Raw genomic sequence first — 26449 nt, 5'->3', positions numbered from 1 at the left:
TTAATTGTATATCGTATTTGGTGTCATTTTAATCAGAAAAGTGTCACGAATATGTCGATGAAGTTTGAAAAAAATAAAGATGAATTTCGTTGTTGATTAAATATTGTATATGTACTAGTTAAATCGTGTCATAACTTCGGTACATGTATGTATGTATCGCTCGTTTACTGCAGTAGTGATACGACTCGAAAAGATACAACTTGCGAATTTGAACTGTTTAACCAACTTATTTTACTCTGAGTTGTCCCACGATTTCGGCAAATAAATGATAGATCGATTAAATTACAATTCCTTTTTTCAGATGAGGATACACTTTAAGGAAAGGACAAATGTATATTATAATTTATGAAAAACAGTAATAAAAATTATGTTGTACTCGATCTTAGTTAAATCAGAAAACTGTCACAGACATGTTAATAGTTTCAAAACAGGGAAAGGAAAAATAAAAAATTTGTATTATTGCACTGGTGTTGCCTTAGTAATTTGAACCCGAATCATATGACAATGTTCGACGACCGACCGTCAAGCGCGCTGCTATCTTGGGGAATCACCCATAGGAAGGCACACTCGCCGATATAGGGGGCGCTGAGTTCTAACGGTACGCAGTGGGGGTAAGTAGAGGGGACACAATATTTGCCTATATCGTGGACGAGTTCCGAGCTTATATAGAGAAAATAATGTAAAATGAAATATTTCAGAATGAATAATAAATAAAACTTTTAACTGTTCAATTCAATAAACATCATGCATAAATTGTTATATGTTAGTTTTTGTTCATTATCTATTATTCGAATAACATTTTGACCATCTTTGGAGAGTATCAGCATATTATCGAATAAAATATTTGTAGGTAATTTAATAACATTGTGATCACAATATTAATATTTCAGTTAGGTTATTGACACATACTAACAAACTTGATGTAAATTACATGAATTTCACACATTGGTATTAATTAAAATCTCACTTTAGATTTTGATGAAATCAATCGACAATAAAGAAGGTACTAATTTACACATAAAAATAAAAATAAATTTCACGAAGTTTCTATTCTTATTTCCATTTTGAATGCATAAGAATTACTTGAAGTACAAAATTTGGGAAAAATTTTAATGGGAGATTCTAGAAATTTCGCACGCTGTGCAATGTAGCTCAAAAACTAATTACTCGATCTTTATGAAACTTGGCATATATATATTCTATAAATAATTGGCCTCAGCATGACGAGTTCCGATTTTTTTATTTTTTACTTAAAACCTTGTTATTAACAATTGTTCATAATAAAAAATCCTTATAATAAATATATAATAAATATCAATAAAACGATCCTTTTTCTTTGCTTTCATATTGTTATTTTCAATTCTCGACTATATTTGAGTGTGAAAAATTATAGCAGCATATAATACAACGCCGCTCGAATTATCTCGAGCGTGGACAGTTTGGCCAGTTTAGCGCCCTCGAATTAACTCGAGCGTGTGCGTTAAGGGGTTAACACATTACCGACCGATAGTCTATTAATCGACTGTTTTACCGACCAATGCTTACCGACCGATAGCCTATCAATCAACTGTTTTACCGGCCAACGCTTACCGACCGAGAGCCGATTAATCAACCGCTACCTGTCGGTAAAGTGTTAAGGAGAAATGTGCGACAAAGGTATCCCAATTAACAGATATTTATAAAAAAAATCTGCGTGACTTAATTAAACTTATTTTAAGCGATATTTTTCTATAAGATACATAATTACGCGACGGACCTGTCGTCCATCGTTGTAGGATCTGGTAGTTTTCCATTGGTCTTTACCGATGTGTTCAACGAGTTTCGTGTTTTCCCCGTTGCAACTGTCGATGCTGCTCGCCCCGCTCGACGCCGATATACTGCCCCTGACGACCACCGTTTTCTCATCGGATTCCAGCCTGTCCACGATCCCGGAATGAAACACGCCGTTAGTATGCAGTTTACCGCGCTCGAACAAACATTCCTTGGCAAATTGTCGCTGGCCCTCGCTCTGAATGCTGTCCTTCCACTCGACTTCGTTCTCGTTGCTCATGTGACCGCTGTCCTCCGAGCAATTGCTATCCGAAATGTAACCGTTGTAATCATTGATACTTTTGATGCTCAAATTCTTCTTTAGGGTCGTGACGCCTTCGTCGGTCCCCGTGTTCGAAGTGGACTGAGATTTTGCGTTCTTGCAATTGAAGAAATTCACCAGATCCTCGATCTCCTTGGCCACTTTGCCCGCCGATTGTTTCTGCTTCATTGCTCGCTTGATATCCTCGGCTCGCTGTTGGCTAGCTTTCAGGGGATCCCCGGAAGTCGACGTGTACGCAGCTTCTTTCTCGTTCTTCTTCTCAGAATCTACGATTGACTGCTGATGACTGCTCGTTTGCTTCTCCCAATTCTTTCTAAGCTCTCGAATGGTCGAAGTTTCCTTCTTTTTAACACTTTTCTCACTCTTCTCTTTCACGTCTCCTTTCTTGGAATCTTCTTTGACGTTAATTTCCTTATCACGAGGGTTCGTTTCTTCGTTCTTACCACCCAATTTGCTGTTCACTTCCTGACCCTCAAGAAGAGAGCTCGTTCTAGAAAGAGAAGCAGCATCCACATGATCCACGTTCTGTGTCTCGTCATCGTCGTCCAGTTGCGCCATCAATCGTGCAACCCGTTCCTCGAAATTGCTGCTGGACAGCCGAGCAGTCTGATGCTTCTCGAAAGCTTCGAGGCAGTTTTCGTAAATGCGTTCGTCCATCGAACGATCGAGATCGGTGTCGTTGCCCAGCGGCGCCGTGCGCCGTATCGTCGGCTCTACGGCTCGATCTACTTGAGATAGATCGGCCAGAGATTGACCCACGCGAGTGTTCCGGTGCGTCAGAAGCGGGATCTTGCTGGGTCTCGACGACGTTGCGTTTCTTCTCGAATGGCCATCGTTCCTCGACGGAGTTTGAATGCTCCACAGACTGGCGGATCTGTTCATCGCTTTTCTACGCGTGGAATCCTGTTTGTACTCCTTCTCAGTGGCTGGCTGCTTCTTCTCCGCGGCGAGGATCCCGTTCGTCTTGAACGATTCCACGGAATTGGCGCGACTCACCGCAGAAACGCATCCCAGACTCGCCGAACGATCGAGAGCCATCTTTTTTCGCAGCGATTCGGGCTTCTTCGGTAACTTCGTCGGAGTGTAAGAGAGTCTTTTCTTCAGTAAGGTTCTGTCCTCGAGGATTATGCAAGATGGCGACGGACAGTTCGCTTTGGGAGATTGTTTCTTGTCGTTTCGGGGAATCGTCGAGGAATGTTTTGTGGTTTCCACGCGGATATCGGGCGTTGTACGACGAACTTTGATGTGAGTGGAGGTACGCGTCTTCGAGTGAATCCCCGTAACATTTGCACGAAGGTTGCAATCGTCGTTGGAAGTGCACCTGGTTGATTTTCGCGAAGCAGCTGGAACTTTTAGATTTCGAACAGCGTGTTGTTGCGTTTCCTGCTCCTTGGGCGTTGAAAATGGCATCTTCGATACGTTTGGACTGCTACGGGCTTTTACTAGCCGCGAGCTGGCATTGCCAGGCCATTTTGTCATGTTCTCCAACATCGTAAAGGAGATACCACAATGACGGATTATGATTATGATTCAACGAGCAGAATTTACGAGTCTCTTTGGGGATTAAGGGATGATTATAGAGTTCACTTTGTGTCCTTTTTATCGACGCACATCACTGTTCAAGCTGGACCTCTGTTTCTACGATTCCTTTAATACACTCATATACGAAAGCATTCGAAAACTTAGATTTATAACATTCAACCAACGAAATATTGTTAGATGAGTGGACGATATAAGAGGGTGTTAGGACAGCACTGGGAAAAATTTTAATGGGAGATTCTGGAGGCCAAAATATGACGAAAATACAGAATATTTATTTGTTAATGGAGGCTTCCTTAAAAAGTTATTGACAATTAAATTCAAAAATTTCAAATCGTTTTGGAAAAATTATTTTTGGCTAAGGGAGTCAATTACAAGCATTTTTGGTGAATAGACATAACACCGAAATCCTACACAGTTTCGAGAAAAAAATTTGAGAAGGTACTGAAATTTTTAGACGAAATTAAAAAATTTCAAATCATAGTAAGAAAATTATATTAATTTACAGGGGTCAATTATAAGCACTTTTAGTGAATAGACATACCCCCGAAATCCTACACAGTTTTGAGAAAAAAATTTGAGAAGGTGTGAAATTTTTCGAAGAAATTAAAAAATTTGAAATCGTTCTGAAAAAATTATCTTTGGTTGCAGGCGTCAATTACAATGATTTTTTATGAATAGATATATTCCCAAATTCCTACCCACTTTCTAGATAAAAATTCGAGAAGGTGTGAAATTTTTGAACGGGAAAAAAATTTCAAATCTTTTTGGAAAAATTATTTTCGGTTGCAGGCGTAAATTACAATGATTTTTTATGAATAGATATAAACCCAAATTCCTACCCACTTTTGAGAAAAAAATTCAGAAATGTCTAAATTCTTGGACGAAAAAAAAAATTTCAAATCGTTCATGGAAAAATTATTTTCGGTTGCAGGCGTCAATTACAATGATTTTTTATGAATAGATATATTCCCAAATTCCTACCCACTTTCTAGATAAAAATTCGAGAAGGTGTGAAATTTTTGAACGGGAAAAAAATTTCAAATCTTTTTGGAAAAATTATTTTCGGTTGCAGGCGTAAATTACAATGATTTTTGATGAATAGATATAAACCCAAATTCCTACCCACTTTTGAGAAAAAAATTCAGAAATGTCTAAATTCTTCGATGAAAAAAAAAGTTTCAAATCCTTCTGGAAAAATTATTTTTGGCTGTGGGGCTCAATTACAATCATTTTTGGTGAATACACATACACCAGAAATCCTACGCACTTTCGAGAAAAAAATTCTTTACCGAAAATCTAATATGGAGGTCAGAAATGCTTCCTTTCATGTAAATCTTTAAAATGTCATAACTTCTGAACGGATGGAAGGATTTTAATTTTTCAGAATGCAACGAACGCGTATTTTAGTGGAGAATATGTAGAAATTCTAACAATATTGAAAAAGTTGTTCCTTGACACCGTAAAAAGTGAAAAAATTCCAATAAAAATGGTCCAACTTTCAAACAGCCATAACTCCTACAATAATGACTATATTTAATTGAAATTTTGGGTGGAAGTAGAGTTCATGGATACCTGCCAAAAAGTATTAGACAACTTTTCTGTAGAGCGTCAAACAAAATTACTAATTTTGTCGAAATATTTCACACCTTCTCGAATTTTTTTCTCGAAAGTGGGTAGGATTTCGGGGAAATGTCTATTGACCAAAAATGATTGTTCTTCACCCCTGCCATCAAAAATAATTTTTTCAGTGTGATTTGAAACTTTTCAATTTCGTCGAAAAATTTAGACCCTCGATTTTTCTTAAAAATTCGTTTCTGATTTTTAATAATTTTGTTTGACGCCATATAGAAAAGTTCTCTAATACTTTTTTATACGTACTCATGAACTTTACTTCGGAAAAAAGTTTCATTGAAATATATTCACTATTGTAGGTGTTATGGTCGTTAGAAAATTGCGTTTTTTAATCCGTTCCATAATCAACGCTCGAATTTTTTTCTCGAAAGTGGATAGGATTTCAAGGGTATGTCTGTTCACTAAAAGTGCTTGTAATTGACCCCTGTAATTAAATATAATTTTTTTAGTATGATTTTAAATTTTTTAATTTTGTCGAAAAATTTCACACCTTCTCGAATTTTTTTCTCAAAAGTGGGTAGGATTTCGGTGATATGTCTATTGACCAAAAATGATTGTTCTTGACCCCTGTCATCGAAAATAATTTTTTCAGTGTGATTTGAAACTTTTCAATTTCGTCGAAAAATTTAGACTCTCGATTTTTCTTAAAAATTCGTTTCTGATTTTTAATAATTTTGTTTGACGCCATATAGAAAAGTTCTCTAATACTTTTTTATACGTACTCATGAACTTTACTTCAGAAAAAAGTTTCATTGAAATATATTCACTATTGTAGGTGTTATGGTCGTTAGAAAATTGCGTTTTTTAATCCGTTCCATAATCAACGCTCGAATTTTTTTCTCGAAAGTGGATAGGATTTCAAGGGTATGTCTGTTCACTAAAAGTGCTTGTAATTGACCCCTGTAATTAAATATAATTTTTTTAGTATGATTTTAAATTTTTTAATTTTGTCGAAAAATTTCACACCTTCTCGAATTTTTTTCTCGAAAGTGGGTAGGATTTCGGGGATATGTCTATTGACCAAAAATGATTGTTCTTGACCCCTGCCATCGAAAATAATTTTTTCAGTGTGATTTGAAACTTTTCAATTTCGCCGAAAAATTTAGACCCTCGATTTTTCTTAAAAATTCGTTTCTGATTTTTAATAATTTTGTTTGACGCCATATAGAAAAGTTCTCTAATACTTTTTTATACGTACTCATGAACTTTACTTCGAAAAAAAGTTTCATTGAAATATATTCACTATTGTAGGTGTTATGGTCGTTTGAAAATTGCATTTTTTAATCCGTTCCATAATCAACGCTCGAATTTTTTTCTAGAAAGTGGATAGGATTTCGGAGGTATGTGTATTCACAAAAAATGCTTGTAATTGACCTCCGCGACCAAAAATAATTTTTTCAGAGTGATTTGAAATTTTTTTTTCGTTTAGGCATCTACCACCTGTTGATTTTTCTTAAAAATTTGTTTTTCAGTTTTAATAATTTTGATTGTTGCCCTATAGAAAAGTTATCTAATACTTTTCTGTAGGTATCCATGGGCTCTACGGCAGAAAAATGTTTCATTGAGATGTATTCACTATTGTAGGAGTTATGGCTGTTTGAAGATTGGACCATTTTTTATGGGGTTTTTCTCATTTCAGGGTAACATTTCTGGCCTCGCATTATATTTCATTTATTTTCAATTTGTAATATTATGAAAATAGTTGGCTGTTACAAATAAATAAAATATTTTAACCCCGTAAAATGAGAAAACCCCCATAAAAAGGGTCCAATTTTCAAATTGCCATAACTCCTGCAATAGTGAATATATTTCAATGAAACTTTTTTCTGAAGTAGAGCTCACGGGTACCTACAAAAAAATATTAGACAACATTTCTATAGGGCGTCAAACAAAATTACTAAAAATGAAAAACGAATTTTTAAGAATAATTTTTCTGAAATTTTTCGACGGAAAAAAAATTTCAAATCGTTGCGAAAAAATTATTTTTAGCTAGTGGTGTCAATTACAATCATATTTTGTCAATACACATACCTTCAAAATCCTGCGCATTTTCGAGAAAAAAATTCAGTATGGGCGGAACTTTAAATGTTAATAACTTTATAACGAAGCCTCTATCAACAAATTAATATTCTTGATTTTTCGTCTTATTTTGGCCTCTAAAATCGCCCATTAAAATTTCTCCCAGGAGTAGCATAACACCCTGTATATTGTTGAATTATTTTCTTATTTAATTTACATATTCTTAGGATCCATCTCTCGTTATGAGTATCATGTTATATCAAATGCTTTAGTTACGTATATACAATATTCAATTAGGTGAATGTTATAAACATAAGCGTTCGAATACTTCAGTGAATGAGAGTAAATTATACATATATATACATCTCATGCTAATTAGCTTCCGAAACCCGATTTGACTCTAAATAAACAAATACAAAATTGCAACTTGCGTAAAAAAAGCTCCGTCGATAAACTAAAGTTTCGCGAAATTTTTTCTACGCCAATCGAATAACGTTTCCCCGTAAAATCGTAAAATCGTGACCCAGAAACTACGAATGCAATTGGCAAAAAAATCGTAAACACTGAAAGTTATCGGAGCTAGAAATCGATCAAAAGTGTAAAATTCATAATATTTACGTGGTCTTGATTCGTTCGTCCCGATAACAGACTCTAAATCGGTATTTCCCGAAATCGGCGTACCTATCTGGAACCAAATTACTTTTACGGAACTAAACAAAACACTTTCGTCCAATGAAATTCGTCGAAACTCTTTCCACGCTCGAGGACCAACTGGTTCTCGCCGGATCGCACTGTGAAAGCGACACACTTCAAATCTATCAACGTTCTTTCTTTTTCTCTCCTTTTTCCGTTTCGTTAAAAATCACATCGAACGATCAATTCAAAAAATGTCTCGCAATAAACAAAAAGGCAGACACGAAGTCTTGCAATATTCCTCGAAATTCCTACGGCCTCATTCAATCGAGAAAGATCCGTTTCTCGTCCTCTTCCTCCGCACTTAGCTGCACCATCATTTTTCTTGAATCACTGCTCACCTTTATCACTCGTTAACGATCAACATCCTTTTTCTGTACTCTCCCCTCTCGCACCTTTGGCAACACGATTACCGTAGCGTTTTTTTTTTACCACTGGGCGACTTCGAAAATAGAACCGTACGCGTCGTGTCGCGGAAAAATCTTCTTCTTGGACGGAGAACGAGCCACGACTAAGTACCGTAAAAGCTGCGTAAAAGTGGTCGTACGTTTTATGGTTGCGAGAGAAAAGAAGAGAAAAAGAGGAAGGATGACGGGAAGGGAACTGTCAGGAGCGAGAGGAGGGGACAAAGTGATGGGAGGAGGTTTAGCGGGGGAAGGAAGCGAGAGAGAGTAGTTGGAATAAAACAATTAACGGAGTGGAGATCGAAAAACACTAGAAAGACTTAGTATGAAACTTGGTATATACCTATATTGCCCAAAAGCAGTCGAAATGACTGGACTGTGAAAGAATAACTAACGTGCAAAGAAATTTGTTTGAAATTAATTTTGAATATTTTTTATATTATTTACTGTTATGTAACAAGTTATTAGTAAATATTAACACTTTACAGACCGGTAGCGGTTGATTAATCGGCTATCGGTCGGTAAACGCCGACCGATAAAACAGTTGATTAACACTAGATTGCCCAAGGAAGTCATTTTGACTGCTTTTTAATTTCAATTAGAAAAACAATTATGTATAGAATGACACAATTTCTTAGAATTTTGTGACTTTTTGTACAACATATAAATGCGTTTATTAATAATTGTAGTTACCTCTCCCCTCCTTCATTTCCGGTATATATATATGTGTTATACCTATATTGCCCAAAAAAGCAGTCATTTTGACTGCTTGGGAAATTTTAAATAATCAAATCACTCTTATTATTGAATTGAGTAAATTTCTTATATGACCAGTTCGACTCTGTATTGAAATAACAGTTTTCATTTTTTTTCGATTAGCAACACATGATAACATACAAGTACATGATAAATTGTCGATTTGGGCTTACCTAACCCAGACCTAACCCAGACCTAACCGAGACATAACCCAGACCCTAGATCTGGGTTAGGTCTGGGTTAGGTCTGGATTAGATCTGAATTAGATCTGAGTTAGCTCTGGGTTAGGTCTGGATTAGATCTGAATTAGATCTGGGTTAGGTCTGGTTTAGGTCTGGGTTAGGTCTGGGTTAGGTCTGGATTAGTTAATAATCCAAATTATCTTAACCCTTTGCACTCCTATGTCGAGTGTGATTCGACATCAATTTTGATCTCAGGAGCACCTTCGTCAAGTCTCACTCGACATTCTTTCAAGTCCAAACCAAACAGACATCATACACTTGGAAATTACAAAATACAACAACAATGTAAATGAAACACTTATTTTAACAGGTAAATTTCAAATAAAACACTTAAAAGCATTGTTCGTCAAGTCCCATTCGACATTTTTTCGAGTCCAAACCAAATCATACACTTGGAAATTACAAAATACAACAACAGTGTAATTGAGATCTAATCCAGACCTAACCCAGACCTAACCCAGATCTAATCCAGACCTAACCCAGATCTAACCCAGATCTAATCCAGACCTAACCCAGATCTAATCCAGATCTAATCCAGACCTAACCCTGACCTAACTCAGACCTAATCCAGACCTAACCCAGACCTAACTCAGATCTAACTCAGATCTAATCCAGACCTAACCCAGACCTAACTCAGATCTAACCCAGATCTAATCCAGACCTAACCCAGATCTAATCCAGATCTAATCCAGACCTAACCCAGACCTAACCCAGACCTAATCCAGACCTAACCCAGACCTAACCCAGACCTAACCCAGACCTAACCCAGACCTAATCCAGATCTAATCCAGACCTAACCCAGATCTAATCCAGATCTAATCCAGACCTAACCCAGACCTAACTCAGATCTAATCCAGACCTAACCCAGACCTAACTCAGATCTAATCCAGACCTAACCCAGACCTAACCCAGACCTAATCCAGACCTAACCCAGATCTAATCCAGATCTAATCCAGACCTAACCCTGACCTAACTCAGATCTAATCCAGACCTAACCCAGACCTAACCCAGACCTAATCCAGACCTAACCCAGACCTAACCCAGACCTAATCCAGACCTATTGATAAATTACAGTTTCTCAATAAGCTAAAGTAGTACTTGTTATTCGAATCTTTATGCAGTGATACTTGTTCTAACAAGTTGTTTATTTTATTTCTGCGCCCTAAATTCATAATATTGTAACATAATATTAAAAATTAATATTAAACAAATTTCTTTACACATTAGTTATTCTTTCACGATGCAGTCATTTTGACTGCTTTTGGGCAATATAGGTATATACTAAGTTTCAGTCTTTCTAGTGTTAATAGGCAATCAGTCGGTAAGCGTTAGCCGGTAAAACAGTCGATTAATAGGCTAACGGTCGGTAAAGTGTTAACAATAAAGAAAATTTACTTCGCTTGGGGGGAAAAAAATAATTTATGCATTATTGTTTGTACATTTTATTGCAAACGAAAGTGGAAATCTTTTTATGCGCACATCCTCCGCGAACATACTTTTGACATTTTTCACGTATGTTATTTGTATTGAAAATGGGTAGGATTTCGGGGGTATGTCTATCCACCAAAAATTATTGTAATTGACCCCCGCAACCGAAAATAATTTTTCCAGAACGATTTGAAATTTTTGAATTTAATTGTTAATAACTTTTTAACGAAGCTTCCATCAACAAATTAGTATTCTTGATTTTCGTCTTATTTTGGCCTCTACTATCGCTCATTAAAATTTTTGCTATAGGTGGCCGAACACCCTGTATATTGTGAGATTTAAAAACTCGAATTTTTTTTTTTTTTCATTTTCTTTTAGTATGTAGCCTCGAACATATATCTACCAAATATTAACCCCTCAACGCTCATATTTTTCGAATTAATCATCAGGTCTTTTTATTAAATTTGTTTCTAAGCTATATTAGAATACGGTTTTTGTTGATTACAATGTTGTATCTAACGTATAATTTGAAGGGAAACAAATATTGTCTTTTTAGATGAATGATTTTTAGTGTGTGGAACATACAGAATGGCGGAACAGTTTAACCGATCGAGAGTAGCATTTTGTTAATATCCAGCTACAGAAATGTGAACCGTTTCGGGGCGATAAGTTAACCGAGAAGCATCGAAAAAGCACTCGCGTGATCCGCTACATTACATCGAGCCTGATACGTATTTACCGTTATCGGAGGTAACAGGTACTACAAGCCATAGACTGTTACTCTCTCCTTCTCTCGCGAGTTAATTGAGAAATCGACGTACGTACGTCCCCCGCTCTATCCTTTTCCATTCTTTCTTTCTTTCCTTCTTTCTCTTCGCCGCGTACCCGCTACGCACTGGATCGTCCAACGACCAAAAACCAAACGAAGCGATCGAAATGGCTAACGCGAAACCAAACTCGAGTGTTAAACTTGGTGCAGTCTACGGATCTAGTACGACCATAACGTCCTTGTTTATAGCAAAAATGTAATTCTGCAGAAACAATTTCACATTACATCGTGACAAACATCTTATAAACCGTTTTCAGTTAAGCATTTTATTTAAGAATAATTAAATAATGATATATAAATACTTTAGAAAGATAATTTGCTTTTATTATGATTCCCGGAAATCGTTATAAGGTTATTTAGTAAAATATAGCAAAATGTCGAATATACTTTTCAATTAATTTGCGCATGAACTGTTAGAAATGGTAAAAAATGTAAATTAATTTTCGAAACGAATATACAAATAGAAATGACGAACAAATGTTGCCCAAACACAATATTTTTATACTCAATTCTGAGTAAAATTAATATTTTATGTATGCATATAATAAATGTTTTATTTATTTGATAGACCTTTGAATATTAACGCCAAGACTTGTATACAAGTAAAAGTAAGAATTTGAGTTATACAGTATTGTCTCTATAGAAGCGACGCTCTCGGGACTCAACGCTCGGCTATAGCGTGGACGAGAAATGATTCTTGATACTTCGTTGACGCCTACTGGACGCGGCGAGTGTAGAAAAGAACAGCGAACATATGACAAAGAGGGACTGACCGCCCGAGCATCGTCGAATTTGCTATCGCTTCCTTCGCTTCGAGTCGGCTGTAGCGAAACACAGGCGATGTTTACGCGAGCGTATACGAAATCGGTGTTCTAATTCCGACCTCTATCTATCTTGGTATAGGTTGCAGAATGAAATACTGATTCTGTATAGGCTCCCGTAAACATCGCCTATGGGTGACAGAACTTTTAACAGTAGAACTGTAATAATGAATTCTGAAGTTGAAATGTTAAAGAAAATAAATTTTAATGAGGTTACGAAAGCAACTACTACGACAACTTTTAAGTTGTGTAGTTTACAATTGTCTAAAATGAAAGTTTTGGTCCCATAAACAATTTTAGGATTTTAGACTGGTAGTCAACGTGTTAATGTGTATTCATTACTGCACTTTAATCACTCCACGTGAACACAGTATACTGCTTGTTAATTACAGTTTACCATGGCACGTGTTCTAACCTAACCCATGACCATGTTGAGAATTCTACCGAGTTTATGCTTTACTTATGCTTTACTAACTAATAATTATTACAAAAACATTAGTGCAATAAACTAAATAGTAAAACTTGCTTAATATAAGACCCAATACGGAACTTATCGCTAATTATTTTGGATTAGAATAACGAATAAATAAACACAGTCTGTCTCTCGTAGCGGCCATCTTGGCACTCGCTCGCCTGTGTTTCGATATAGGCGACGTGGATTCACCTGACCGATGCATGCCTTTGATCGCTTATTGCGTTAATTGTATATCGTATTTGGTGTCATTTTAATCAGAAAAGTGTCACGAATATGTCGATGAAGTTTGAAAAAAATAAAGATGAATTTCGTTGTTGATTAAATATTGTATACGTACTACTTAAATCGTGTCATAACTTCGGTACATGTATGTATGTATCGCTCGTTTACTGCAGTAGTGATATGACTCGAAAAGATACAACTTGCGAATTTGAACTGTTTAACCAACTTATTTTACTCCGAGTTGTCTCACGATTTCGGCAAATAAATGATAGGTAAATTAAATTACAATTCCTTTTTTCAGATGAGGATACACTTTAAAGAAAGGACAAATGTGTATTATAATTTATGAAAAACAATAATAAAAATTATGTTGTACTTGATCTTAGTTAAATCAGAAAACTGTCACAGACATGTTAAAAGTTTCAAAACAGGGAAAGGAAAAATAAAAAATTTGTATTATTGCACTGGTGTTGCCTTAGTAATTTGAACCCGTATCGTATGACAAGTTCGACGACCGACCGTCAAGCGCGCTGCTATCTTGGGGAATCCCCCATAGGAAGGCACACTCGCCGATATAGGGGGCGCTGAGTTCTAACGGTACGCAGTGGAGATAAGTAGAGGGGATACGATATTTGCCTATATCGTGGACGAGTTCCGAGCTTATATAGAGAAAATACTGTAAAATGAAATATTTCAAAATGAATAATAAATAAAACTTTTAACTGTTCAATTCAATAAACATCATGCATAAATTGTTATATGTTAGTTTTTGTTCATTATCTATTATTCGAATAACATTTTGACCATCTTTGGAGAGTATCAGCATATTATCGAATAAAATATTTGTAGGTAATTTAATAACATTGTGATCACAATATTAATATTTCTGTTAGGTTATTGACACATACTAATAAACTTGATGTAAATTACATGAATTTCACACATTAGTATTAATTAAAAGCTCGCTTTAGATTTCGAAGAAATCAATCGACAATAAACAAGTTTCTAATTTACACATAAAAATAAAAATAAATTTCACGGAGTTTTTATTCTTATTTCCATTTTAAATGCATAAGGTATGTTTTTTGGTATGTTTTAGCACGTACATAATGGTCAATTATTAATATTCGAAAAATTTATTAATGAGCATCGATAAATATGTCTGACAAATTTCGACAAAAGAAGCTGTACAGCTTCTTATCAAAAAGATGTAAAAATACCAATACATTTCTGTTACGACCATAGTCATTGAGACATCCAAAATGGCATATATGGTCGTCTCAACAGAGTTCCTTGAGAAAACTTCTCTTAAACTCTCGGTCATCAATGAAACGAATAAGAGATAACCGCTCAAGAGTTTCCTCTAAACTCTTAAAAAGTTTAAAAAAATTGTATTTGAATATTTACTTTTCATATTTATATTTTAAAAGTAACATTACTTCGCATATACAGGGTGTTCGCCCACCTCTGGGAAAAATTTTAATGGGAGATTCTAGAGGCCAAAATGAGACGAAAATTAAGAATACTAATTTATTGATGGAGGCTTCGTTAAAAAGTTATTAACGTTTATAGTTACGCCTGTAGAACGGCGATCTGCGAACAGCTGCGCGCGCATGGCTGCCGATACGTCACTGTCGCGCGCACGCAGCTGTGCGCAGGTTGCCTATCTCAAACTGCCCATACTGAATTTTTTTCTCGAAAATGCGCAGGATTTTGAAGGTATGTGTATTGACAAAATACGATTGTAATTGACACCACTAGCTAAAAATAATTTTTTCACAACGATTTGAAATTTTTTTTCCGTCGAAAAATTTCAGAAAAATTATTCTTAAAAATTCGTTTTTCATTTTTAGTAATTTTGTTTGACGCCCTATAGAAAAGTTGTCTAATACTTTTTTGTAGGTACCCATGAGCTCTACTTCAGAAAAAAGTTTCATTGAAATATATTCACTATTGTAGGAGTTATGGCAATTTGAAAATTGGACCATTTTTATGGGCGTTTTTTCTCATTTTACGGGGTTAAAATATTTTATTTATTTGTAACAGCCAACTATTTTCATAATATTACAAATTAAAATTAAAAAATAAGCAAAAAAAGAAGAAGAAAAATGCACTAATTCCGGGGGACACGAACCCCAGTCTTCCGGGTCGAAGTCTTTGACTTTAATTCCACGGCTACCATGGCTATTGAAAACACCATTAAACTACACGGTAAATATGCATCTATCCCGTTACAAAAAAACTCAAATTTTTAACTAAACTATTGATGATACGACAAAAATGTACTGAACTTTTGTGTTCCTCTCGTCAAAACCGGAAATTTAAAAGAAAAACGAATTCGATCCGAAAACTTGGAAATTTTAAACTTTGAAGTCATTTTTTTCAAAAATGGCTGGCCATAAACGTCTAGTATTTTAAAGATTACATTTGGACATCGGCCCCTACAACTCTGCCAAATTTGGTTCAAATCCCAGGTTTACAGGTCGTTACCCCCCCCTTGTCAGACTTTTTTTCGACTCGCCATTTCTCTCATCTTGCATTACGGTCACAGATTTCTGATCGAAATGTGTCGGTCAGAAATTTCGATCACTCTGCGATTTTCTCTGAAAATTCTCTGATTTCTCGTTTCAGTCAGAGGTTACCGAGAGACATGTAACCGGTCGCGAATTGCGGTCACCGTTTCTGTCACGACTCTCTGAAAAATATGTGGTTTACGGTAGAATATTACCTGAACTAAAGATAGGCCTCAATGATTGGATAAAATATTAGATTAAAGCTTAGAAACGTATTTCTGGCAGTACGCGTTGACTAGAAAAGTAAATCTTCCTTTTTTTGGGATGTTTAAGTTTTGACAGTAGTTTTTATTAACAATTTTCTTTAATAAAAAAAATCTACAGATTCGTCGGCTGTTTTTAATTTTGGTTTTCATTCTATAAACATAGAACTTTTTATTATTATTTATAATAAGTTTTCAGCCTCAGGTCCCAAAAATAATACGTACAACCCTGTTTCCCATTTAGTAATATGTATATTATAATAATTAGACTGCGGATCTTTATGCAAATTCACATTTTTATTAATAGAATTAATGAAACGGAAGCTTCGCAGAGGGCTGTCTCAACCCCTAAATATAATAATTCGTATCTTACTTTAAGTATTTCTTATATTTTTGCATATTAAATGCGTTCTGTAGTTTTTTGAGGATTAAAATTTCCCATAAATGCATAAACATCCGCAGTCTAATAATAATCAATAAATTGACAATTTCGTATTCGCTAGAATAACGAAACAGTTAAATAAAATTTAATTACGTATTTTACATAAATAATTGATCCCGATCGTTACTGAAATAAAATCTTAATTGAAAATTTAATAAATAAAACTGAAAATTTATTTCATTTTTACTCCATTTTGGAATACAAATTTTATAAATTATATCATTATAATTTTATAATATTGAGGATCATTTTTAATTATTTCATTTATAGACTCAACAAAATACTATCGACGAAACTAACAAACAAAATGTATTATACAAAGTTTAATAAAATGCTCATCATCCACTCTTTTGCGTAACTTAAATATTCTGTGAAACTCTTTCTATTTTTTTTTTTCATTCAAAATTTCACCATATTTAAAAATTAAAGAATTAAGAATTGATCATGAATTGCTACTTGACTAATTGATCGCTAACAATAAGCTTGCACTTGAAAATTAATAAATGATCACCAATTGCCACTTACAATCAAGAATTAACTGACTTCACATTAACACTATGACTGCCACGTCACTCATATATGGGTGACAGGATTTACCATTATGATACTAGAAAAATTAATTCTCAAATTAAGACGTTGGGGGAAATAAATTTGAATAGAATTTATGAATTTCAACAAGGTTATGATAATAACTGCTGAAACAAATTTTAGGTTATGTAGCTTGCAATGGTCTAAAATCAACGTTTCACTTTTGCAGAATATTATACAATTTTGATCTGGCAGTGAACGTGTTAATTGCTGCCTACAATTGACACTTGATCACCAATTGTTACTTGCATTTCAAATAAAACAATTGATCATCAATTGCTACTTGACCAATTGATCGCTAACAATAAGCTTGCACTTGAAAATTAATAAATGATCACCAATTGCCACTTACAATCAAGAATTAACTGATTTCACATTAACACTTTGACTGCCACGTCACCCATATATGGCTGACATGATTTACCATTATGATACTAGAAAAATTAATTCTCAAATTAAGACGTTGAGGGAAATAAGTTTGAATAGAATTTATGAATTTCAACAAGGTTACGATAATAACTGCTGAAACAAATTTTAGGTTATGTAGCTTGCAATGGTCTAAAATCAACGTTTCACTTTTGCAGAATATTATACAATTTTGATCTGGCAGTGAACGTGTTAATTGCTGCCTACAATTGACACTTGATCACCAATTGTTACTTGCATTTCAAATAAAACAATTGATCATCAATTGCTACTTGACCAATTGATCGCTAACAATAAGCTTGCACTTGAAAATTAATAAATGATCACCAATTGCCACTTACAATCAAGAATTAACTGATTTCACATTAACACTTTGACTGCCACGTCACCCATATATGGCTGACATGATTTACCATTATGATACTAGAAAAATTAATTCTCAAATTAAGACGTTGAGGGAAATAAGTTTGAATAGAATTTATGAATTTCAACAAGGTTACGATAATAACTGCTGAAACAAATTTTAGGTTATGTAGCTTGCAATGGTCTAAAATCAACGTTTCACTTTTGCAGAATATTATACAATTTTGATCTGGCAGTGAACGTGTTAATTGCTGCCTACAATTGACACTTGATCACCAATTGTTACTTGCATTTCAAATAAAACAATTGATCATCAATTGCTACTTGACCAATTGATCGCTAACAATAAGCTTGCACTTGAAAATTAATAAATGATCACCAATTGCCACTTACAATCAAGAATTAACTGATTTCACATTAACACTTTGACTGCCACGTCACCCATATATGGCTGACATGATTTACCATTATGATACTAGAAAAATTAATTCTCAAATTAAGACGTTGAGGGAAATAAGTTTGAATAGAATTTATGAATTTCAACAAGGTTACGATAATAACTGCTGAAACAAATTTTAGGTTATGTAGCTTACAATGGTCTAAAATCAACGTTTCACTTTTGCAGAATATTATAGAATTTTGATCTGGCAGTGAACGTGTTAATTGCTGCCTACAATTGACACTTGATCACCAATTGTTACTTGCATTTAAAATAAAACAATTGATCATCAATTTCTACCTACAATTGACAATTCATCTCAAATTGTTACTTGCAATTGACAATTGACAATTGATCATCTACTGATAGTTGCAATTGACATTTAATAATGGATCATTTATTGATGATTATCCATCGATAATTGACAATTATCTCGATAATTAAATTGATGAATAAAGTTCGTTGGTTGCAAGAGCAATAATAATTATGGCGTTCCGTCCTAGATGTGCCAGAGGAATCACCGGTAAAGATTTTCTAGCAAATCCTGCCTTAGACCGTTGCATCGACCCACTTAAGAAAAGTGCGGCACAAAAAATCATAAAAACCGTGCACAAAGAAATGCATGCTACTTTTAACCAAACAAATATTTCCACTCGTATAAAATCGTGCAAAAATCCATTAATTTTAGAGCATTCCTGCAGAAGGCTTAAACACAAGAAACTAACACTTTCGATTTCGTATGATAATTAAAAGACCAGGAAAATGTGAAAATAACCAATCGACCCTAATATTATAGTTTTCATTTGAAAAAATATATTATTTATAATAAGTATAATAACTTTCTATAATTTTTTTCTCGAAAGTGCGTAGGATTTCCGGGATATGTGTAATGGTAAAAAATGATTGAAATTGACCCCTGCAACCAAAAATAATTTTTCCAGAACGATTTGAAAATTTTTGTTTTCATCGATTTAATTTAGGCGCTAAATTAGATTTTCAGTAAAGAATTTTTTTCTCGAAAGTGCGTAGGATTTCCGGGGTATGTGTAATGATAAAAAATGATTGTAATTGACTCCCGCAACCGAAAATAATTTTTCCAAAACGATTTGAAATTTCTTTTTCCGTTGAAAAATTTCACACATTCTCGAATTTTTTTCTCGAAAGTGGATAGGATTTCCGAGGTATGTGTATTCACCAAACACACCAGTGACTCTTCTCCCCCCCTCCCACTGCATTTTCACGCGAATATCGCTTATTTTCTGCAATTGTTGATCCATTGCACATCATCGATATATGTAATTTTTTAATTATTGGTAGAAAAGGCGAAGGTATCGTTGAATTTATGATACCGAATTTCTGTGCACAATTCTCACGATTTAAGACACATTGATTTCTGTTAAGTGGGGAAATTTAAATGGCGAAAGGGTTGCACGATGAAAGAAAAATTTTAATGGGGGATTCTAGAGGCAAAAATAAGACGAAAATCAAGAATACCAATTTTTCGATGGAGGCTTCGTTAAAAAGTTATTAACGTTTCAAGTTGTGGCTGTCGAACGGCAATTTGACCACCTACTCGAATTTTTTTCTCGAAAATGCGCAGGATTTCGGGGGTATGTCTGTTCACCAAAAATGATTGTAATTGACCCCCGCAACCGAAAATAATTTTTCCAGAACGATTTGAAATTTTTGAATTTAATGGTTAATAACTTTTTAACGAAGCCTCCATCAACAAATTGATATTCTTGATTTTTGTCTTATTTTGGCCTCTAGAATAATTAAAATTTTTCCTAGAAATGGTATAGTAATATTACACCCGGTATAGTAATATTCATCTAAAAACAATAATAGAATTAATAAAAACCAAAATGAAACCGACACAAAAATTGTGTAACATGGGACCAAAAAAATGACAGTTACAGGACTAGTATAGAACCAATGTAACAGGAAGAACATACATGAAGAATATATTAAGAAATATCGATTCTACATAACATTTATTCAAAATAAAAAAATTTCATAACTATTGCAACTAGAACAGGTATACATATATGTACATACATATAATAGTTCGACATAGTTATTATTGAATATTTTGGTAATAGTTTCAATCTCTCTGACAAAAGGTAATTGATAAATCATTGAGGAAGTTCTCGTGTTTCAGTGTTGCGCGATCAAAAACTGCTGGTACATTCGGTACAATTCACAGATCTCTCACTAACGGCAACTGCCTCGAGAAATTGAAAGACATGCAGGGAATGTATTGGAAAGCTGTTACCGAGAATGTCTGCTGGCCTACTGACGAGCAGGAGAAAGGAACTGATATAGAATGAGAGGCGAGATAGTATAACAAAAAAAGTGCTGTGTGACCGCGTTACAAAATCGCCAGATTCTTTTCACGATTAAAAAATATCCGCTGAATTTCTTTTCCTCGCTGAGCAGTTCCAATGCTTGTAAAACTGTTTTACCTTATCGGTGCATTTCATCGAATCCTTTAGATTACAGACTCAAGTTCTTACTATTCAAGTTCATCAAACAAATGATTTTTTTAAAATATCGATACTTCGTATACAGGGTGTTCCGACGCCCTTGGGGAAAATTTTAATGGGAGATTCTAGGGGCCAAAATAAGACGAAAATCAAGAATACCAATTTGTTGATGGAGGCTTCGTTAAAAAGTTATTAACGTTTAAAGTTCCGCCCATATTGAATATTTTTCTCGAAAATGCGCAGGATTTTGAAAGTGTGTGTATTGACAAAATATGATTGTAATTGACACTACTAGCTAAAAATAATTTTTTCACAACGATTTGAAACATTTCAATTTTGTCGAAAAATATTACACCTTCTCGAATTTTTTTCCCGAAAGTGGATAGGAATTCGAGGGTATGTCTATCCATCAAAAATTATTATAATTGATCCCTGCAACCGACAATAATTTTTCCAGAACGATTTGAAATTTTTTAATTTTGTCTAAAAATTTCAGTACCAACTCGAATTTTTTTCTGGAAAGTGGGTTGGATTACAGAGGTATGTGTATTCACCAAAAGTTATTGTAATTGACCCTCGTAACTAAAAATAATTTTTCCAGAACGATTTGAAGTTTTTAATTTTTTTCTGTCGAAAAATTTTAGCAATTTATTCTTAAAAATTCGTTTTTCATTTTTAGTAATTTTGTTTGACGCCCTATAGAGAAGTTGTCTAATATTTTTTTGTAGGTACCCATGAGCTCTACTTCAGAAAAAAGTTTCGTTGAAATATGTTCACTATTGTGGGAGTTATGGCAATTTGAAAATTGGACCATTTTTATGGGGGTTTTCTCATTTTACGGGGTTAAGGAGCAACTTTTCGAATATTTCTGGAATTTCTACATATTCTTTACCAAAGTACGCGTTGTTTGCCGTTTGAAACATTAAAATCCCCCAATCCGTTCGGAAGTTATGATATTTTAAAGATTTGCATGAAATTTCGGGGAACCATTTCTGTGGCCTCAGATTAGATTTTCGGTAAGGAATTTTTTTCTCGAAAATGCGTAGGATTTCGGGGGTATGTCTATCCACCAAAAATTATTGTAATTGACCCCCGCAACCAAAAATAATTTTTCCAAAACGATTTGAAATTTTTTTTTTCCGTCGAAAAATTTATCCACCTATTGATTTTTTTTCTCGAAACTGCGTAAGATTTCGGGGGTATGCGTAATGACCAAAAATGACTGTAATTGACCCCTGTAATTAAATATAATTTTTTTAGTATTATTTTAAATATTTAAATTTCGTCTAAAAATTTCGGTACCTACTTGAATTTTTTTCTCGAAAGTGGGTGGGATTTCGGGGGTATATGTATTCACCAGAAATGATTGTAATTGACCCGCGCAACCAAAAATAATTTTTTCAGAATTTAAAATTCTTTATTTTAATTTTTTAATAATTTGACAACGAAGCCTCGGTGAAGGAATTGATATTCTTGATTTTCGTCATATTTTGGCCTCTAAAATCTCCCATTAAAATGTTTCTTAAATCCAGATTCGTTACTTTTAATAAAAGTGTACATAATTTAGGCTTAAGAAAACTATTTCCCTATATTAATTTCATTTGGGACTAACATGGGTAGTGTTAAAGTAATAAATAACTACAAGCGTTTGTTTTCAAGAAACTCGATCCCTAGCGCCTGACACTAGAATATGACAGACGATATCATCTTCGTTTAAATGCCTCTGTCAGTGTGACCAACACTACTGTACAAGAAGAAAGTTGATTTTTTATTTTTCATTTTCTTTTCATAAAAATTTTACTGTGAGATTCTAGAGGCCAAAATAAGACGAAAATCAAGAATATCAATTTCTTGATTGAGGTTTCGTTAAAAAGTTATTAACAATTAAATTCAAAAATTTCAAATCGTTCTGGAAAAATTATTTTCGGTTGCGGGGGTCAATTACAATCATTTTTGGTGAACAGACATACCCCCGAAATCCTGCGCATTTTCGAGAAAAAAATTCGAGTAGGTGGTCAAATTGCCGTTCGACAGCCACAACTTGAAACGTTAATAACTTTTTAACGAAGCCTCCATCGAAAAATTGGTATTCTTGATTTTCGTCTTATTTTTGCCTCTAGAATCCCCCATTAAAATTTTTCTTTCATCGTGCAACCCTTTCGCCATTTAAATTTCCCCACTTAACAGAAATCAATGTGTCTTAAATCGTGAGAATTGTGTACAGAAATTCGGTATCATAAATCCAACGATACCTTCGCCTTTTCCACCAATAATTAAAAAATTACATATATCGATGATGTGCAATGGATCAACAATTGCAGAAAATAAGCGATATTCGCGTGAAAATGCAGTGGGGAGAGAAGAGTCACTGGTGTGTTTGGTGAATACACATACCTCGGAAATCCTATCCACTTTCGAGAAAAAAATTCGAGAAAGTGTGACATTTTTCAACGGAAAAAGAAATTTCAAATCGTTTTGGAAAAATTATTTTCAGTTGCGGGAGTCAATTACAATCATTTTTTATCATTACACATACCCCGGAAATCCTACGCACTTTCGAGAAAAAAATTCTTTACTGAAAATCTAATTTGGTACCTAAATTAAATCAACGAAAAAAAAAAATTTCAAATCGTTTTGGAAAAATTATTTTCGGTTGCGGGGGTCAATTACAATCATTTTTGGTGAACAGACATACCCCCGAAATCCTGCGCATTTTCGAGAAAAAAATTCGAGTAGGTGGTCAAATTGCCGTTCGACAGCCACAACTTGAAACGTTAATAACTTTTTAACGAAGCCTCCATCGAAAAATTGGTATTCTTGATTTTCGTCTTATTTTTGCCTCTAGAATCCCCCATTAAAATTTTTCTTTCATCGAGCAACCCTTTCGCCATTTAAATTTCCCCACTTAACAGAAATCAATGTGTCTTAAATCGTGAGAATTGTGCACAGAAATTCGGTATCATAAATCCAACGATACCTTCGCCTTTTCCACAAATAATTAAAAAATTACATATATCGATGATGTGCAATGGATCAACAATTGCAGAAAATAAGCGATATTCGCGTGAAAATGCAGTGGGGAGAGAAGAGTCACTGGTGTGTTTGGTGAATACACATACCTCGGAAATCCTATCCACTTTCGAGACAAAAATTCGAGAAAGTGTGAAATTTTTCAACGGAAAAAGAAATTTCAAATCGTTTTGGAAAAATTATTTTCAGTTGCGGGAGTCAATTACAATCATTTTTTATCATTACACATACCCCGGAAATCCTACGCACTTTCGAGAAAAAAATTCTTTACTGAAAATCTAATTTGGTACCTAAATTAAATCAACGAAAAAAAAAAATTTCAAATCGTTTTGGAAAAATTATTTTCGGTTGCGGGGGTCAATTACAATCATTTTTGGTGAACAGACATACCCCCGAAATCCTGCGCATTTTCGAGAAAAAAATTCGAGTAGGTGGTCAAATTGCCGTTCGACAGCCACAACTTGAAACGTTAATAACTTTTTAACGAAGCCTCCATCGAAAAATTGGTATTCTTGATTTTCGTCTTATTTTTGCCTCTAGAATCCCCCATTAAAATTTTTCTTTCATCGAGCAACCCTTTCGCCATTTAAATTTCCCCACTTAACAGAAATCAATGTGTCTTAAATCGTGAGAATTGTGCACAGAAATTCGGTATCATAAATCCAACGATACCTTCGCCTTTTCCACAAATAATTAAAAAATTACATATATCGATGATGTGCAATGGATCAACAATTGCAGAAAATAAGCGATATTCGCGTGAAAATGCAGTGGGGAGAAGAGTCACTGGTGTGTTTGGTGAATACACATACCTCGGAAATCCTATCCACTTTCGAGAAAAAAATTCGAGAAAGTGTGACATTTTTCAACGGAAAAAGAAATTTCAAATCGTTTTGGAAAAATTATTTTCAGTTGCGGGAGTCAATTACAATCATTTTTTATCATTACACATACCCCGGAAATCCTACGCACTTTCGAGAAAAAAATTCTTTACTGAAAATCTAATTTGGTACCTAAATTAAATCGACGAAAAAAAAAAATTTCAAATCGTTTTGGAAAAATTATTTTCGGTTGCGGGGGTCAATTACAATCATTTTTGGTGAACAGACATACCCCCGAAATCCTGCGCATTTTCGAGAAAAAAATTCGAGTAGGTGGTCAAATTGCCGTTCGACAGCCACAACTTGAAACGTTAATAACTTTTTAACGAAGCCTCCATCGAAAAATTGGTATTCTTGATTTTCGTCTTATTTTTGCCTCTAGAATCCCCCATTAAAATTTTTCTTTCATCGAGCAACCCTTTCGCCATTTAAATTTCCCCACTTAACAGAAATCAATGTGTCTTAAATCGTGAGAATTGTGTACAGAAATTCGGTATCATAAATCCAACGATACCTTCGCCTTTTCCACCAATAATTAAAAAATTACATATATCGATGATGTGCAATGGATCAACAATTGCAGAAAATAAGCGATATTCGCGTGAAAATGCAGTGGGAGGGGGAGGGGGGGAGAAGAGTCACTGGTGTGTTTGGTGAATACACATACCTCGGAAATCCTATCCACTTTCGAGACAAAAATTCGAGAAAGTGTGAAATTTTTCAACGGAAAAAGAAATTTCAAATCGTTTTGGAAAAATTATTTTCAGTTGCGGGAGTCAATTACAATCATTTTTTATCATTACACATACCCCGGAAATCCTACGCACTTTCGAGAAAAAAATTCTTTACTGAAAATCTAATTTGGTGCCTAAATTAAATCGACGAAAAAAAAAAATTTCAAATCGTTTTGGAAAAATTATTTTCGGTTGCGGGGGTCAATTACAATCATTTTTGGTGAACAGACATACCCCCGAAATCCTGCACATTTTCGAGAAAAAAATTCGAGTAGGTGGTCAAATCGCCGTTCGACAGCCACAACTTGAAACGTTAATAACTTTTTAACGAAGCCTCCATCGAAAAATTGGTATTCTTGATTTTCGTCTTATTTTAGCCTCTAGAATCTCCCATTAAAATTTTTTCCAGGGTTTGCCGAACACCCTGTATATAATTCAATACTTTTTCTAATTTTATTTGGAAAAAAATTGTTCTTTTAAGATATATATGTTATACCCCCAAATAAGCAATATTTCAATTTGCTATTAATTAATACCGAGGGCAACCCCAGAAGGCTTACCGTAGATAATTAAATATGTACCTACTAGTATATTTTTCAACATTCTTTTACATTTTCTTCTATTCGATATAAATCGCGATTCCAATATTCGAATAAAGAAAGAAAGAAACACACGCAAAGTGAAACACTTTCGCGACGAAAGGGCCTCGGGCAACATCGAACGAAAGACTGTGAAGAGTGCAACGATTTCTATGTAGGCCACGAGAAAGTCACAACGCGTCTCGCTGTTTCTGCGCGAAGTATTCACCCCTTTATACTTTCACGGTCAAACGATCATACGCGTCTCGAATTCCTGAACGTGTTGCGAGTATTCACACCTGTTGCCGATATTCACGTTACTAGATATATACCTACAAGTCTCGAGGATATTACCTACTGGGAGTACCTAACAAACTATAAAAGCGAAAAGAGAAAAGTTGGTCTTTTAACCCAATATGCAATTCGTATTTCAACTAATTCCACGATTCATATTCTGCTCGTAAAAATCGAAATTCGATTTCAAACGTTTCTCTTTCGCTGTACTGTAATCAGTTAAGATCGACGAATACTTATAAACAAATTAAGAAATT

General features: G+C 34.5%; 1 protein-coding gene across 6 annotated transcripts in view; it reads right to left on the bottom strand.

Moving 5' to 3' along the window:
- Window positions 1–26449, bottom strand: part of LOC122403670 (unconventional myosin-XVIIIa-like) — a 103886-nt gene that overhangs the window by 26991 nt on the left and 50446 nt on the right. Inside the window, exon 1 of one of the 6 annotated variants that reach the window (XM_043407322.1) lies at window positions 1757–2396. The exons of the other annotated variants lie outside the window; for them this stretch is intronic. Coding sequence (XP_043263257.1) covers window positions 1757–2260 — 504 coding nt within the window. The 5' untranslated portion in view covers window positions 2261–2396. Of the gene's footprint in view, window positions 1–1756; window positions 2397–26449 lie in introns of those variants that run through there. 6 annotated transcript variants of the gene reach the window in all.

This window comes from Colletes gigas, unplaced genomic scaffold, assembly GCF_013123115.1.
Source record: "Colletes gigas isolate AHSC1104 unplaced genomic scaffold, ASM1312311v1 Colletes_gigas_Sc00068, whole genome shotgun sequence".
Classification (NCBI taxonomy): Eukaryota; Metazoa; Arthropoda; class Insecta; order Hymenoptera; family Colletidae; genus Colletes; species Colletes gigas.
Note: the sequence above shows the minus strand (reverse complement) of the source record. Positions and strands in the feature narration are given on the sequence as shown.